The sequence below is a fragment of the Nelumbo nucifera genome, chromosome 1 (genome assembly GCF_055504915.1).
Source record: "Nelumbo nucifera cultivar China Antique chromosome 1, China Antique-T2T, whole genome shotgun sequence".
NCBI lineage: Eukaryota > Viridiplantae > Streptophyta > Magnoliopsida > Proteales > Nelumbonaceae > Nelumbo > Nelumbo nucifera.
The window spans coordinates 110993612-111009733 of NC_142649.1; the positions used below are offsets into that span (position 1 = coordinate 110993612).

The 16122-nt window shown below is 37.6% G+C and overlaps 1 protein-coding gene across 2 annotated transcripts; it reads left to right on the forward strand.

The window, feature by feature from the left end:
• The first annotated feature begins 3711 nt into the window (after positions 1-3711).
• On the forward strand, positions 3712-15865 carry LOC104589308 (Mitochondrial transcription termination factor family protein). Of its 2 annotated transcripts, XR_016078905.1 has the most exons (3): positions 3712-5506; positions 9494-9615; positions 12939-15865. XR_016078905.1 is itself a non-coding variant. In XM_010247570.3 (2 exons), exon 1 carries the CDS (start codon positions 3955-3957, stop codon positions 5500-5502), a length of 1548 nt encoding a protein of 515 aa, XP_010245872.1. In that variant the 5' UTR covers positions 3712-3954; the 3' UTR covers positions 5503-5506; positions 14372-15865. The 2 variants fall into 2 exon arrangements, 1 of the variants encoding a protein (XP_010245872.1); XM_010247570.3 differs by lacking the exon at positions 9494-9615 and having other exon boundaries at positions 14372-15865.
• The last annotated feature ends 257 nt before the right edge of the window (positions 15866-16122 follow it).

A 16122-nucleotide genomic window follows, 5' to 3' on the forward strand; every position in this document is an offset into this window, starting at 1 on the left:
ACTCAATTGGATTGAACCAGGATTTGCATATGGTTTGATCTGAATATTAAATTAGAACATTGACCTATGAATCGAAGGCTAAAAAGAAAGAGCAAATTTCTTAAAGTACCCTTATGGTTTACGAAATTAAGTAACTCTACTTTTACTGTTTACATATTGTCTTAAAGTACAATTGACATCATCGTTAGACACTAATTGAAAAAAAAAAAAAACAAAATGTCAAATTTTCTCTACATAGTTTCTCAAATTTTCAAAATGAAACCCAACTGTTGAAAAATTGAAGAATATGAAGAAGTGGATCGCAACTCTGACAATGACGTTTTGAAGATGGTAAAACCTCTCGACGACGAAGTATGTTGCAATTCTTGTGACGGTGAGGGTGCGACAGTATTTAAATCACATTGTAGATGAAAGCACAATGATTAAGGATCAACACACTGTAAATGGAAACACATGTGATCTTTTCATCCTTGAATCTACAATGAATGCTCATCTCTTAATGAAGAAGATTAGCACCAACCGTACGATAAAGGTAATGGTGAGTTCAAATCAATTCAAACTATTATTAATTTTGTTCCATAAGGCAATTCTTAGTGGATCATCATCCATATACGAAAAAGAGTGTACAGAGGTGAGAGGCATGCCCAAAATTGATGAATCAATGGCCCTGAATTTGTTGCATCAATGTGTCTTTCCTCATGTTCATGCAGGAATCAAGTTGTGGTGATAGATTATAACATTTAAAGTGGATCTAATCTCTATGCAGTATTTTGTACAGAAGACATAATACACACCTTTGTCAATATGCCCGCTCAAAGAACTATCAAACTGGATCTCAAAATATGGTATACCATTGAGAATGTCAAGGCCATGATTGAAAGTATGACAAGCATCTCAATGTACAGGCAATGGTTGTTCTATAATAAAAGGGAACTTTAGGATTTTAAGGTCAAAAGTAATGAACAGAGTAAAAAATTGGAAACTTAAAATCATATGGAGAAATCTCTACTGAACAATATCAAATCCTTGCATCTCATGTAAGAACAACTGAACAACAATGATTGGCAACAACGAGGAAGAGTAGAATACTTTTTCCATACTTGACTTAAACCCCACCCCCCACCCCACCCACCATCTCCGGATTTGTTTTCTTCTACCAAAATAAAATGGCAATAGTTACCCACGCAAAGAGTAAAAAGGTTGTGGGCTGTGCTAGGCCTGATAGATCGTATGGGCCGTGTTCGGCCTAGGGTTTTAGGTCTGTGGGTTAGGCCGGTAGGTCGTGCTATACGACCCATATATATTATTATATATATAATATAATAGATTATATACATCATAATTATATAATATATTAATAAAATAAACAGTTGTTTTCAATTTTATTATACTAATTTATTTAATTATTGTATATACAAGCAATTATATATATCAAAATTCATATAAAATTAAAACTTAAATTTCTTTTTTCAATTTTTTTAAATAAAATAGCTTTGGCCTGGCTTACAGACCAACCCGACCTACGATATGGCATGACACGGGCCCATCGGACTTGGGCCATGGTTCATGCCAAGCCGACCCCCTAAGTTATCCTAAGAGAGGGCGGCAAGACTCACACTTTGCAAGGGTGGCCCGTGGGCTGTGCCATGCCGGCCCGTTTTACACCTTTAAGTTGGAAGGGCAACAACTACAAGACGTTGATACTCCTAGAACTACCAACACCAACTTACTTTTGGAGAGATTACTTGGGAAGATGGCAGCTACTTGTCTACCACCTACAACGGTGTATCCTCCTCTCAGCAACTACAAGACGTTGATACTCCTAGAACTACCAACACCAGCTTACTTTTGGAGAGATTACTTGGGAAGATGGCAGCTACTTGTCTACCACCTACAACGGTGTATCCTCCTCTCAGCAACAGCGAACATTCTCACAAAGTGGTCCAGAAAAACAATTAAATTATATGACGAACCATAACTATAAAGGGTGCTTTACGAATTTTTAAAAATATATGTCATGTGATCGAAAGTTAACGAGAAAGGAGGTTTTAAATAATTTTCAAAAAATTTAAGAGTACTTATATAATATGTAATTAATATAGAATTAATCAATTTCCTAAACCATAGAGATACTTTACCCAAAAATAAATCTACAATTTCCAGGTGAGATCTTGCAAATTTAAATTTTTAGGTGACCAGGTTGAGCTTTAGGCTTTTTATGAGGATCGGGCTCAGGCCTAGGCTCGGCCACTTTGTTAGTAAAGAGTGAAAGCCCGGCCTGACAAGTGAATAGGTCTACCCTAGAGGTGTAAATTGGGTCGTGTCGCCTTTGGCTTAACACGACAATTCGTGGGCCATACTGGGCTTAAGGTTTTAGATGTATGGGTCGTGCATCAAAGTTATTTATACTAATTTATTTAATTATTATATATATAAGCAATTATATACATCAAAATTCATATAAAATTAAAATTTTAAGTTTTTTTTTAATTTTTTAAATAAATAACTTTGACCCATTCCATGGCCCGCCCTAGCCTAAGGCTTGACCCATGGACCAGACCGGCTCATAACATGGCATGGATCCACACAAGCTTGGGCCATGAGCTGTGCTGGGCTGACCCCCCAAGTTATCCCAGGGGAGGGCGGCATGGTCCGGCCCGTTTTACACCTCTAGGTCTACCTTTATCGGACTCCAAATTTCACTTTACACCCGCCACTAGGGGTGGGTATTCGGTTTGTTCGGTTAAAAACCGAACCGAATAAACCGAATTTTCAAAAACTGATATACCTATTTGGAAAACCGAACCGAAACTGAACTTTGCAAAAACCGAACAAACCGAACTGAAAATTTTTTTCGGTTACTTCGGGATTCGGTTAAAATCGAATTTGCTTGCTACTCTCGATCTTTCCTATGCATTTGTGCAAATGCATATAAAATTTACGGTACAAATTTTAAGCAAAGCACTTAAAAACTAAAGAATCTGGTGGTTAAAAATTTTTCGCAGTCCAGATTCGGTGGCTAACAAAAATACCAGGAAGAACTGAAGATTAAAAGGGAAAAATAGAAAACAAAATACTTGTACTTAAAGATTCAAATGGCAAAGAAGAAAACAGGGAGGGAACTAAAATGAACCGAAAAACTATAGATTAAAGAAGAACCACCGGACTCTATCACTTGCCGCCGTCTGCCAGAAAAATTGGTTTGTTGGATGTTGAACCTTGGAGTAGTGCGGTGGAACTGGAACTCGTAGCTTGCTGCTACTTTCTTGCTCAAACCGTCAAACGCTCACCGCTACAAGGGACTCACCGACTCAAACGCTCACCGCTGCTACTTTCTTGCTCAAACGCTCACCACCGGATGTTGAACCTTGAAGATGAAGGTCGATGGTTAAAGAGACAAAGACTAATGGGTTTTGGCCTATGGGTAATAACCTTTGGGCTTTTCACTATATTTGTCTTAAAAGTTTAACTTTTTAGGTTTTGACCAAAGGCTAATAACCTTTGGGCTTTTTATTATATTTGTATATTTATTGATTTACCCCTTAAAAATTTGGTTTTTTCCGTTAGCCGAACTATTAAATCTCACAACCGAAACCGAAAACCGAAGTTTGGCAAATCGATTTTTAAAACCGAAATCGAACCGATTTTTCGAAATAACCGAACCGAAAACACCAAAACCGAATTATGCTCCCCCTACCCCTCGCCACGGGCGCAGTGCCTCGTTGACTCATTTCCCTCTCTCTCGCTCGGTCGCTCTTCGCTCCGAACTTCTATTATTCTATAGTTGTTGATATTGCTGGGAGTAGTTATTTCACTGAGTCAAATCATTTAAAAGGTTTTTTTGGTAGAGAAAAAAACCCTTGTTAGTTCTACTTCTACCCCTTCAATTCTTTAAATCTTACATATGTGGATTAATACCTAATATATCTCGTCTAGGGTTTTAGTGTTTTTGAAATGAGCTTACTGTTCAGAAGAAGACCTTCAAATCTCATCTTGAATCGGAACCTCTTTGCATCAGTTTCTCTCGCTCATGCTTCACCCACACCATCCAATGATTCTTCTCAGACCCCTCAAACCGCATGGATTCAACAGACAAAAACAGTTCAGCTTTCAAGCCCTAGGGTTCAAAAAAGCTTCTTCTCGACGCAGTCCAGCAAATTCCCCGAGTACGAGATGCCGTCAGTGACTTGGGGTGTGATTCAAGGACGAAAGGAGAAGCTTGTCTCTCGCGTCATAATCTGCGACTATTTGAAGAGCTTGGGAATAATTCCGGATGAATTGGAACATCTGGAGCTACCGTCGACGGTCGAGGTCATGAAAGAGAGAGTGGAGTTCCTTCAAAAACTTGGGTTAACGATTGACGACATGAACGAGTACCCGTTAATGTTAGGATGTAGTGTTCGGAAGAATCTGATCCCTGTTTTGGGTTATTTGGAGAAAGTTGGAATTCCGAGATCGAAGCTCGGGGAATTCGTGAAGAATTATCCGCAGGTGCTTCATGCTAGTGTGGTCGTTGAGCTTGTTCCTGTGGTGAAGTTCCTTCGGGGTCTAGATGTCGAAAGGGAGGATATTGGTTATGTGTTGCAGAAGTATCCTGAGCTTCTGGGCTTTAAGCTGGAAGGTACGATGAGCACCTCAGTCGCTTATCTTGTCAGCATTGGAGTCAACCCGAGAGATATTGGGCCAATGGTAACTCAGTACCCTTACTTCCTGGGAATGAGAGTGGGGACGATGATTAAGCCCATTGTTGATTACTTGGTCTCCTTGGGGCTTCCGAAGAAGATCTTGGCTCGGATGTTTGAAAAACGAGCATACATCCTCGGCTATGACTTGGAAGAAACCATGAAACCAAATGTAGACTGCTTGGTTAGTTTTGGAATTCGAAGGGACACACTTGCTTCAGTTATTGCTCAGTATCCTCAGATACTCGGGCTTCCATTGAAGGCTAAGTTGTCTTCCCAGCAATACTTCTTTAACCTAAAGCTCAAGATTGACCCTGATGAATTCGCACGCGTAATAGAGAAGATGCCTCAAATTGTTAGCCTTAACCAAAGTGTCATATTGAAATCCATTGAATTCCTACGTGGGCGGGGTATACCAGCTGACGATGTGGCAAAGATGGTTGTAAAGTGCCCCCAACTTGTTGCTCTGCGAGTTGAGTTAATGAAGAACAGTTATTACTTCTTTAAGAGTGAAATGAAGCGACCTCTGCAAGAGCTTGTGGAGTTCCCAGAGTACTTTACATACAGCTTGGAGTCAAGGATCAAACCAAGGTATCAGAAGTTATCAAGCAAGGGGATTAGGTGTAGTTTGGCTTGGTTTCTTAACTGTAGTGACCAGAGGTTTGAAGAGAGGCTGCAGGCAGATTATATTGAAACAGAGAGTATGGGACCATCATTTTGTATGGGTGGTAAATTAGAGATGCCAGGGAGTGATATTGTATCAGAAGAAGAAGATGAGAGTGATGATGAAATACTCTATAGACGGACTGTATCTCTTTAGTGAGGTTTATTTCATCTCCCTAACAGGATTAATATTAAATTCCATACATCAAGATGATGTGATTATCTGTGTTCATTTCATTCTTCCCTACTTATCCTTTCTAATGAGTAGTTCGCTTCACTCAATCTCCAACTTGTTAATTTCTCCTAGAATGGATACCTTATTGTTATTTATTATGCTAAAAGTTTTGTATGTTAGTGATGATGAATATCCATGAGCATGGTATAAAGAAAGAATCGAATGAAAAAATATATATCATTTTCATTGGTACTTTCAATCAAGTTTGTGAATAGCTATGCTCTAAATTATAATGTTCAGATCATTTTGTGCAAATAGTAAGCAAGGGTTTGTACATGTCCTAGTTGCATTGTCATCTCTTTCATTGCTAATTTTGGTATATACTTTATACTTTCAAAGTTACAAAGGTTTGTACATGTCTTAGTTACATTGTCATCTCTTTGATTGCTAATTTTTGTATATACTTTATACTTCCAAAGTTACAAAGATTTGGGAAGGTATGTTTTAAAATGCAGAGGCATGACGCAAGGCGTTCCACTACCTAGAGGTGTGAGGCGTAAGCCTCCCGAACACAAGGAGGCTTATGCCTCCTTAAGAGGAGGGGGGTCAGGAGGAAGGGAGGATCTAATTTTTTCTTTATTTTTAATAAAAATATTTTATATTAAGAAGAATAAAGATGCATAGCATTAGTAAAAGGGGGGGGGAGATCTTCCCTTCCTTTTCCTTCTCTCTCTCTCTCTCTCTCTCTCTCTCTCTCTTCCTTCTGTTTCTTTCCCTTCCCTTTCTTTTCTTTTCCTTTCCTTTCCCTTTTTTCTTTTTTCTTTCAGTCTTTTTATATGAGGTGTTCATGAGGCGTACACCTCTAGCACGCCTCATGGAAAAGCGCATGAGGCGTACGCCTCAAAGGTGTCAGCGCCCCCAACATGCGCCTCAAGGCATTTTGGGAGTGCCTCGCTTGGAGGCGCACCTCCAGGCCATAGTTGTCAAGGCGACACCTAGGCAACAAGGCGCCCTTGGAGGCTCGCCTCGCCCAGTCGCCTAGCAGTTTTGTATACTGTCTTATAAAATACTTTTATTTTGTTACTTTTTTGAGATTATAATTATAAAATAGACATTATTAAACAAAAATATTCATTTTTTTTGTGTTTATAAACTAATTTCTTTTTATTATTTTCTTATTTGTTAGGGTTTAATCAACACAAGCATTCTTAACTGCTGTATTGAACCCTCAAAGACTTCAGAATTTGAATCAATAAGTAAGGGAAAAACTTAAAGTTTTGTCTAATCAACACATTTCTTCCACCACATCTTCTTCTTCTTCTTCTTCTTCTTCTTCTTCTTCTTCTTCTTTTCAAAGACTTAAGAATTTGAACCAATAAGTAAGGGAAAAACTTAAAGTTTTGTCTAATCAACACATTTCTTCTTCTTCTTCTTCTTCCCCTCCATCCAGTGAAGCTCAACAAGTATTATGATCATTCAGAAAAGCATGTCACTTATCCATTTTCCTTTTAGTTTGTTTACTTTTTCGTTTTTGAGGCAATGGAATTTCTCTACAAACCCGTAAAGTATTGCATTGTATTGGTGGCTGTGGAGAACATTTAGGTTCAGCAACTGATGGGTCATAATTCATACCTTTGACATCTCAGTATCTCATGGATCCCAATTTTATAAACCATCACATTCCAATGATTTCTCTTTGAGCCAACCAAAAATGTTACAGTGAATGATTGAGGAAATTGTCAACATGTGAAAGATCAGAACTTGGGATAAAAAAAGTAGAAGATCAGAACTATTTAAAACTTCAGTCTGGGTCTGGTCCACCTGAACTGCTTGTATGGTAAAACTAATAAGCTATTTCTTAAGAGATGTGACATGCTATGAAGAACAGTAATAGCTAAATTAATTCTTGTTCGCCCAAATTGTTTCAAGATTGATTTAAGCAGGTTATTTGTTTTGAAATCCAAATTAATAAAGAGAATCAGTGCAAAGCCTTATGACCATGTATTTCATGTCGGGTAATCAAAAATAAAAGAGAACTCAGAAGACCATAAAGGTAAGAAGATGAGTAGTGAAGTGTATCATCTCAAAAGAACTATTAACAGTTTAATTATAAAAAATAAAAAAAAAAGGAACTATTAACAGTGTTGCTGTGGGGAACCCAAGCAAAGTAACAATGTTAATTGCCTTGCAGCAAGGGAGAGAGAATTTGGTCAATAGAGGCATTGATGGCAGTATACCGGGGAGTGGGGATTGGCTTTCCTGGTTCACTTATTGGGTATTTTTATGGTGGCTTGGCATCTCCGTAGTATTCTAATTGAAGTGTTTCAATATATTTTTTTTTTTCTGTGGATATGATCTTCCTAGTCTAGGAAGTCCAGCTTCTTTCAATTTTGATAATATTATGTGTGCAAAAATTGGTCTCTTTCACACCATGTTTGTGTTCTGTGCTGGGAGAATGGGGAAAACGTCAACCATCTGTCTTTGTGTAGAACATCTCATTATATGTGGCTTAGAATAGGTCCACCACATCAGAGGGTGCTGTCAACACTTCTCCCACCAAGGAGAAAAAATGTTGCCCCAAATCTGAGAAGCATAAGAGCACTGCAAAAATGGTAAGGGTTGCACATTGGTCTCAGATTAGTAAAGAGTCAATGTGGTAAGCCTGAATGATCTACTAAGAGGGTGGGACATTATTGCAGGTTTTAATAACAGGGTGCCTCAAAGGGTGGTGGAATGGACTTGACCGGGGGATGGAAGCTGCAAACTAAAACTTTAATGGGTGCTGTCTTGTAAATCCTGGGAACTCTGCAGTGGGAAGTGTGGTTAGGGATTCTCAGTTATTCAGGGCCAGCTGGCTTTGGAAACTCACTAAGGACAAAATTGTTAGCATTAATTCAAAGCCTTAAACTGATTGTTCAGCAGGGGTTATTGAATATAGTGGTTGAGGGGGACTGTCAAACAGTCTTTTTGTGGATGAATTCTCGAGAACAAATACCTTGGAAGTTTAAACAGTTGGTGAGGTTGGTTCACTTTTTTTTTTTAATTAATAACTGTTAACTTCATTGAATTTAAAAGAACGTGAGGTGGTTCACTTCTTAGGTGCCAGCTTGAAAATCTCATTCATTTGGGTACCCAAGAGTGCAAATATGCTAGCTGATTCTCTGGCAAGATTGGAAGTAGGAAAAGATAGTTGGAAGGGGACAATACAAGCAGAATAGTTTCCCAGAAATGTTATAATCTTGGAGGGTGATGTTCTTTTTAGTGCCTGAGTTATTTTCAAATGCCACATAGGATTTGGAAGTTGAACTATACAGCGCTGGAGTGAGCAGCAGTTTCTTTTGCTTGTTGCACGGAGGGCTTGATTCATCAGTTTCATGGAGTATCCCAAGCTCATCGGGAACTTCAAAGAGCTCATGCTTGAGTTTCAGCACAAGATCCTCAATCCATCTGGCCTCAGCAATGAGACATACACGTCCTAAGCAATGCATTACCTTACTGCATCCATTGATGGCTAGCACCTGAGAGGAGGTAGAGCATGCCATGTTAATTGCATCCAATGCTTAGTTGGTTGTAGACATATGTTTCCTAAGATCCACTTGGGACAACTCCTTCGTTTTAGCTCATTCTGCCCATTTTGGAAACACTCAGCTGCCATTTTGTCCTAGAACATCGGTTTCCTTGATACCTTCGCTCATTGTTGACGAGCCTATTGTGGTAAGCTTTCTCCTTTCCTTTTTCACATAGACCATAATTTCCTTCTTGTTTTATTGATATTTGCCTTAATTTGCATTTCCATGTTTGTTTTGTTTTGATTTTCCCAATACAAGCCTGTTTTCGTTCTCAACAATTGAATGCTCTCTCCTCTGTACTAGTTTTTCAACTTATGCCTATATCTTTTAAGTGCTTAGTTTCATATACTTGATTGCTTAGTTGCATATGCTTGAAATTGTTGTTATTGTTGATTCTGGTGCAGGAGAAGGTAAATCATGTCTGTAGTGGCCTCTGGGCTGAGTAATGGACTGAATCCCTGTCATGGGGATCTTGAAGTGTTTATTGTTTTGAGAAATTGGAGCAAATTGGTGAAGTAGCATATGGGTAAGGTGGAAAAGTAGAAAGAAAGAAACAGAATTCTTTTTTTTTTTTTACTTGTGCAAGCAAGATTACCATGCTTCATAGCTTTCGCTTTGATTGCTTTGTCTGCTACTTTGTTGGGAAGTTTATGCTCCATCTTTGGATGTGTTTTATGCGTACTCGAGAATCTAAATAGGGTTTTTTCAAGTATATATTCATGTTCCCAATGAATCTTCTTTCACTCGATTTCTTTAGGTGGGACTGAGTAGAGTGTTTCTAGGTATCAAAATTTTCTTGCAACATGGTCTCTTGGAAATATTTCTTTTAGCTACTTTTACTTTTATATCTTTTTTTTTATGGATTCAGTACCTGTTATCTTTTTGTGCTTGCAATCAAAACTACATGGCCAAGGAAAATTAAAACAGGGGAAATTGTTGCATTGAAAAAGATAGAATGGACAACCAAAGAAAGGTTTATGCTTCTTGTACCTTCTTTTGATTTTTGCAATTCATGGTCTGTCAATCATAAATTTAGATTTTGGTTCTAGAAGCTAAGGTTATTTATGAAGTTATTATATCAATATTTTTGGTTTACTTTAGAATGGAATGCATCTAATGCTTCACTTTGATATGCAGTTCCCATTTATTGTAATCCTTGAAATTAAAATTCTAAAGAAGCTACATGATGAGAATGTAATAAAAATGACTAAATGTGAATGTTCAATTGGGAATGGCATCACAGTCAACTGTCCTAATTATGGAAAGACCTAATTGCAATTTCTTTGAAATCCAACTGATTTCTATTGAAAATGAAGAAGAATTTTACATATTTTTAAATTTTGACAAAAGACAAACCAAGATAAGGATCTCGATTTTTTTTTTTATAAATAAGTTAAGTTTTCATTAATAGAAAGAATAATTCAATTACAAGCTTCCCATGGAGAGCATGAACTGCGTCCTCTCCTAACAAGAAGAAGAAAGCAGAAGATAGAAAACAGATTCAAACAACATTTGAGCCCAATATAATCGTTCCACGAGAGTGTTTCAGTTATTTGGTTGAAAGACCCTGATTTTACTTTCATTGTTTTCCCTCGCACATTTTTTGTTTTTTTACAATGTCTAACATGTCATTAATGGGCCCAGACATCGTCTTTTCTTTTATGTTTTTCCATCTTTTTTTCTTTCACTGCTCTTTTTCAATTGTTAGGTTTATTTCTTCCTTTGTTCCTTTAATATGCAACCATGTCTCTGAGACTAAAGCATCTTGAGTGTAGCAGCACCTTTGCAAGAATTAGAAACAATGGATTCTCTTCCCAGTGACTATGATAAGATTGAGTTTCAAAATCTAAAAATTGTGAATAAAAACAAACCAATGGTTTCAAAGTATTTTGGGATCCATGTATATACTCAAAGCTCAAAAAGCTTTTGCACTTGCACCCTGAAAATCACCTCAATTTTTTATGTTAGTGTTCATGTTGTGGAAAGTTTCTCAGCAAGTAGTGTTGGTGCTGTCAAGATCCAAAGGAAAGATAGTCCCCAAGAAAGCGTTTCAACAAAAGGATCTCCATCTACTTCAATTCTTGCAAACTCAGTCTTTCTGTGATACTCAAGGGGCACAGAATCTCTTAACTTGGAATAATTCAAATCTATATCTTTTTATTTATATGAAATATTCAATTGCATGTGCAATGCAGTGACACTCAACTAGTCCTCAGCAAAAACAGAGATGACTAATCTACAACATATACAGGCATCATAGTTTTCAAGGTGTCTAGGCGATTTTGGGAGACACTGGGGCGCCTAGTTGCCTAGGCGATAAAAATTTTATAATATAAAAAACTGACTTTTGGCTAGTTTCCCAGTTTCATATACCATTCAGCATGTATGTTAATTGAAAAAATAGCAATTCTCTTCATTAAGACCATTAAATTTCCTCTAAAAATTTGGCAAATCATCACATCTAAAAGATAAAAATATTTTACATATATTAATTTCATTATTTTCGAAAATACTACTACTACAAGTATTTAAGAGAGATAATTCATATTAATTAGCAGCTAAAGAAGGTTATTAACTTTATATGATAAATATTCAAGATAGAAAGTAAAATAGAAAAAAAAAAACACAAGGATGGAGTTTCTGTTTTATTTAATTAGAGAGAGAGAATAGAAAAAAATAACTTTATTATTCTATTCTTTCTTTCCTCTTTCTTCTCCTTTCTTTTCTTTTCTTTCTTTCTTTCTTTTTTTTCTCCTAAAAACCCTTTGATCTTTTAAATTTCAATAGTAAAACATTAAAACAAAGTATAATTGATATATATAGCATATAATAAAATGTAATAAAACATATATTAATAAGATACAGCAATATAAATGATATTATAAAAGGCGCCTGCCTTGTCATTTTTGTTGCCTAGGCAGACGCCTAGTTGCTAAAAGTCAAGGCGTTTGGGCGAGGTGCCCAGCCAAGGGTGCCTAGTCGCTTAGGCGATGCCTTGACAACTATGACAGGCATCAAAGCCATGATAGGACAGATTTCTTCTCACATTGTTCAAAACGGTTGGATGAATTGTACATCTTCCTCAGGGTAGTTCAGTGTTGAAAATTTGATAGAGCTGATTCACATCAGGGTAGTTCAGTGGCTGAAATCATCGGACCTATTCACAGATTTTACTGTGGATGATCTGCCAAGGAATTGGAGAGAGATTGGCAGATTGCTAGCAGTGCCTAGGTCAAAATGTGTCTAAGTCTGTCTTGAACCCCTCCCCCACTAGATTTATAAAGCTGAACTTTGATGGTAGTAGTAGAGGGAATCCTGGGCAGTCAGGCATATGGGGTGTATTTAGGGATGGGAATGGGACTGTTTTAGCTCTGTTCTCAGGCCCAATCAGGAGTGGTGACTCTCTCAGGGCTGAGATCTTTGCAGTCTTGGAAGGTTCCCAAAGAGCAAAGGATATGAACATTAGAAGGCTTGCAATTGAAGGGGATTCAGAGGTGGTGGTAGGGTGGCTGCAAGAAGACAAGGCTGGATTATGGAACTAAAACAACGAAAGGAGAAGTTTCAGGTGGCTGGTTAAGGACATGGAAATAAAGTTCAGTTGGGTGAAGAGATCTGCTAGTTCGTTTGCTGATGGGTTAGCTAATCTAGGGGTGGACAGGGAATCTACATTTTGGGCTCAGTTGTAAATCTGGTTTTCTCATTCTGTTGGTTCATGCCTCTGCTGGGGAGTTAAGAGAGTTTATCTCCCCCTTTGTACAATTAATTATTCTGATTGATTAATGAAAGTTTTGTTATTGATAAAAAAATCTGTCTTCCTCTTACTGCAATATATTTCTGCTTGAAATGTAGGATAATTAATCTATCCATAATGACCAAAGCAGAAAGAATTGTGGGAGGATTGACAATGTGACATGAGAAGGGGCACCCTGAACTAAGGGTGTCAATGGATTGGATTTGGGTTGGAACCCATCCGAATCACATCTAAATTGGACGGTACAAATTTTGGTATTGGGTTGGACTGGTCCATGTTTTATGGTCTGATAATAATTAGTGGACCGAAATGGATGAACTCAATTTCTCCACAAACCATCTGAAAATCCATCGCAGGCTAAATCTTCAGACTGAGGACTCCTATCTAGGTTCTCTCAGGTCAGTGAACTGTCTCTCTGGTGATTTTCAATCTTTGGCAGCTTTCTCCCTCCAGCGTCTCTGGCAGCTATCTCTCTTCCATGGCATTTCTAACACGGGCTTCTCAGGCATCAGTCTTCTCCCTCCGGCATCAGGTTTCTCAGCATTCACCATAAATGTGAATGAGTATTTACAGAAGGAATTCTTTAAAAAAGAGTTACCAGATAAAAATGATATTATTGTAGAATGCTTATTTTTTCTATTAGCATTATGGCATAATTCATGTATCATCTGGACATTGACTTCTCTTTTTTGTGTCTCTTTGCTGTTATTATGTACTAATAAAATACTGTAAATTGGGATTCGATTATTCTCCACAGCTTTACCAAACATGTGGTCACTATGAAACCCAGAACGGCCTGTTAAAAAGGCATTTGCTTCATTAATGCTTGATAGAGCTGCAGTACTGTCTGTGGGTCTGGCATTGCCATGGTGAAGTAGGATGTGGCCAGTTATGGCCTGTGCCATGTTTAAAAAGGGTTCCAATTTAATGGTTTGAACATAATCCAGAAACCAATTAGCCATACTGTTCTGTCAATTCTATTCTTGGCAAAACTGCACATACAAATGCATTTTGCATTTATACAGCTTAAACACGACTGACTAGCTACAGTTGTACATGCACTGTCCCCTTAAACAATAGTCATAAGTTCATGTTTAACTGTGATATGTTCGGTACTGATGACTTTAAATCTGAGAAAGAGGGGTTTATTTGTTCATATTCTTGTTACTGTAACATGCTTCATTTGTTATATGGAGATGCTCTGGATATAATGCATGCCCATATCTTCTAGGGTGGAACACAGTTCTGTTATTAGTTTTACAGGGGCGTTATTTCTCTGTTAGCATTTTAATGAATTTACTTCACATGATGGGGTCTAAAGGAACATCTGGCTGATCAGATCATCAGATACTGTAATTTCTTTGATCAGATACAACATTCAGTTTAATTATATGCACCAGAGAGCAAATAATTGGTTCTACCTGGAACATATGGTTGAAGAGGAACAACAACTTGGTTTTTTTTAGGTTTTCCTCCTTGACATAAATGTTATGTTATTTCTCAGTAACTTGGTTCTTTTGGTTGAACACAGGTGCCAGCCTGGGTGATATTGACAGGGATTCTTTGGAAATTTTGCACCCCTCACCAACTGCTGCTCAGTTGAGCATGCTCCTCTCTCCAAGACCCCCTAACACCTCTATCCTGTGTTTTGAGTCCAGATGGTAAGCCTGCAATGGGCTTTTAGTAGCCCAGTCAAGGCAGCTGTTGCTTCAGAACTGAGGTTAAAGTTCTTCTAGAGAGTCTTCAAATAGCTTCAGAGCTGCTGCAATGGCCTCTTCTTGAGGGTCTTCAAGTGAGTTAAAGTGATAGCAATTTTTAAACAGATTGAGAAGATGATATTGACCATGAAGTGTTAGCAGAACTGGACAACATTGAGCTCAATGCTATTATGGTAGTAAAGAGGTAAGTGATGACAAGGTTAGTTTTTCTCTCCTATAGCCATCATTGAATGTAAAACCTTCAAGTCTTTCTAGTGGTGATCAGTTCTATTTTGTGCTTTCCACTAGACTATGTAGCTTTATGAGTGGTGCTTTTATAATGATTTTGTTAATATTATTAGGAAGTGCCACGTTTAGGTGGGTATGCATGCTTAAATGCTAAGCATGCAGAAACAAAATGCCGTTTTCTTAGATGCAGAAATAAAATCTAGTTCTTGTGGGACTGGGAGGGATTTTGATGCAATTGAAAAATCTGGCGGATTTAGATCATTAACAATGAAGATGGTGAAGCTAGAGAATAAGCACAACCAATAGAAGAAGCAAATCATGGAAGGTCAAGTTGGGACCAATGATCCAACTGTTGTCCTTAGGCTCAGGACACACCAGCTTGTTATGTTTAAGATATTTGACCAGGAGCATTGCTTCCCAGTTTCCATAAGCCTTGACCTGGTGATAAAAATCTATAAACAAGTTTAGAAAGAAAGGCTTCATTCATTTGACCAATCAAACCTGAAACCAAGCCCACCAAAACAATTTTAAGAAAAAACAGTCTTCCATTTATATAGATGAACATTAACTGTATACTGAGAGTTGCTTGAAATGTTTTGAATTCCATTCACATAGGTTCTCAATCCTTTGATCCATCTTGCAGGGTATTAGATTCAGCATCTAACAGTTATGACAAGCTGGAGAATTTTGCAGCAGTTTTAGAACACTTGCAGCAGTAAGGATAAAGTTCTCTTATTGATGGAGAGAAAGCTGTTGAGATGCAACCTGATGCAGTAGCATTTGGAACACTTGCGGCAGATGTTGCTCCCGGTAGTTGATGAATTTTTTGTAAGGATGAACTGGACTTGGATCTAATAGTAATCTGCTTGTATGAAGCCTTGAATTTTCTGCTATTTGACATCATAGGGAAGAATCTTAGGATCAACAGATATGCAGATATCCCTTTACAGCTCAAATGAGAAGTAATTATGTACTCTTCACGGGAAATATCAGTAAAGGAGCACATTAATACTGGATTAACATCATAGTATCCAGAACATGCATTGAAATTTCTTATACAAGAAAATGACCTTTTTTTTTCTTTGGTAGGTTAATAATTATGGAAAAAAGGCGAATGCTAGCATGGTGGCCTTTGTGAACATAGAGCTTTTTCAATCACCAAATGGCAAAAAATAATCATTTTCATTTTTATATTTTTGTGGAATTTCTAATATGTTTCTGTAGTTTTTTTTACTATTTTCTGGGTTTTCATGTAGTTTTTGGTGTTTCATTCACTTCAGATTGGATTGGACGTAATCCGGTCCATTTACATTTTAATTGGACTGGATTCAATGTT

Excerpts from the sequence above, each read along its gene's own strand:
- LOC104589308 (XM_010247570.3), top strand. The coding sequence starts at position 3,955 with ATGAGCTTACTGTTCAGAAGAAGACCTTCAAATCTCATCTTGAATCGG.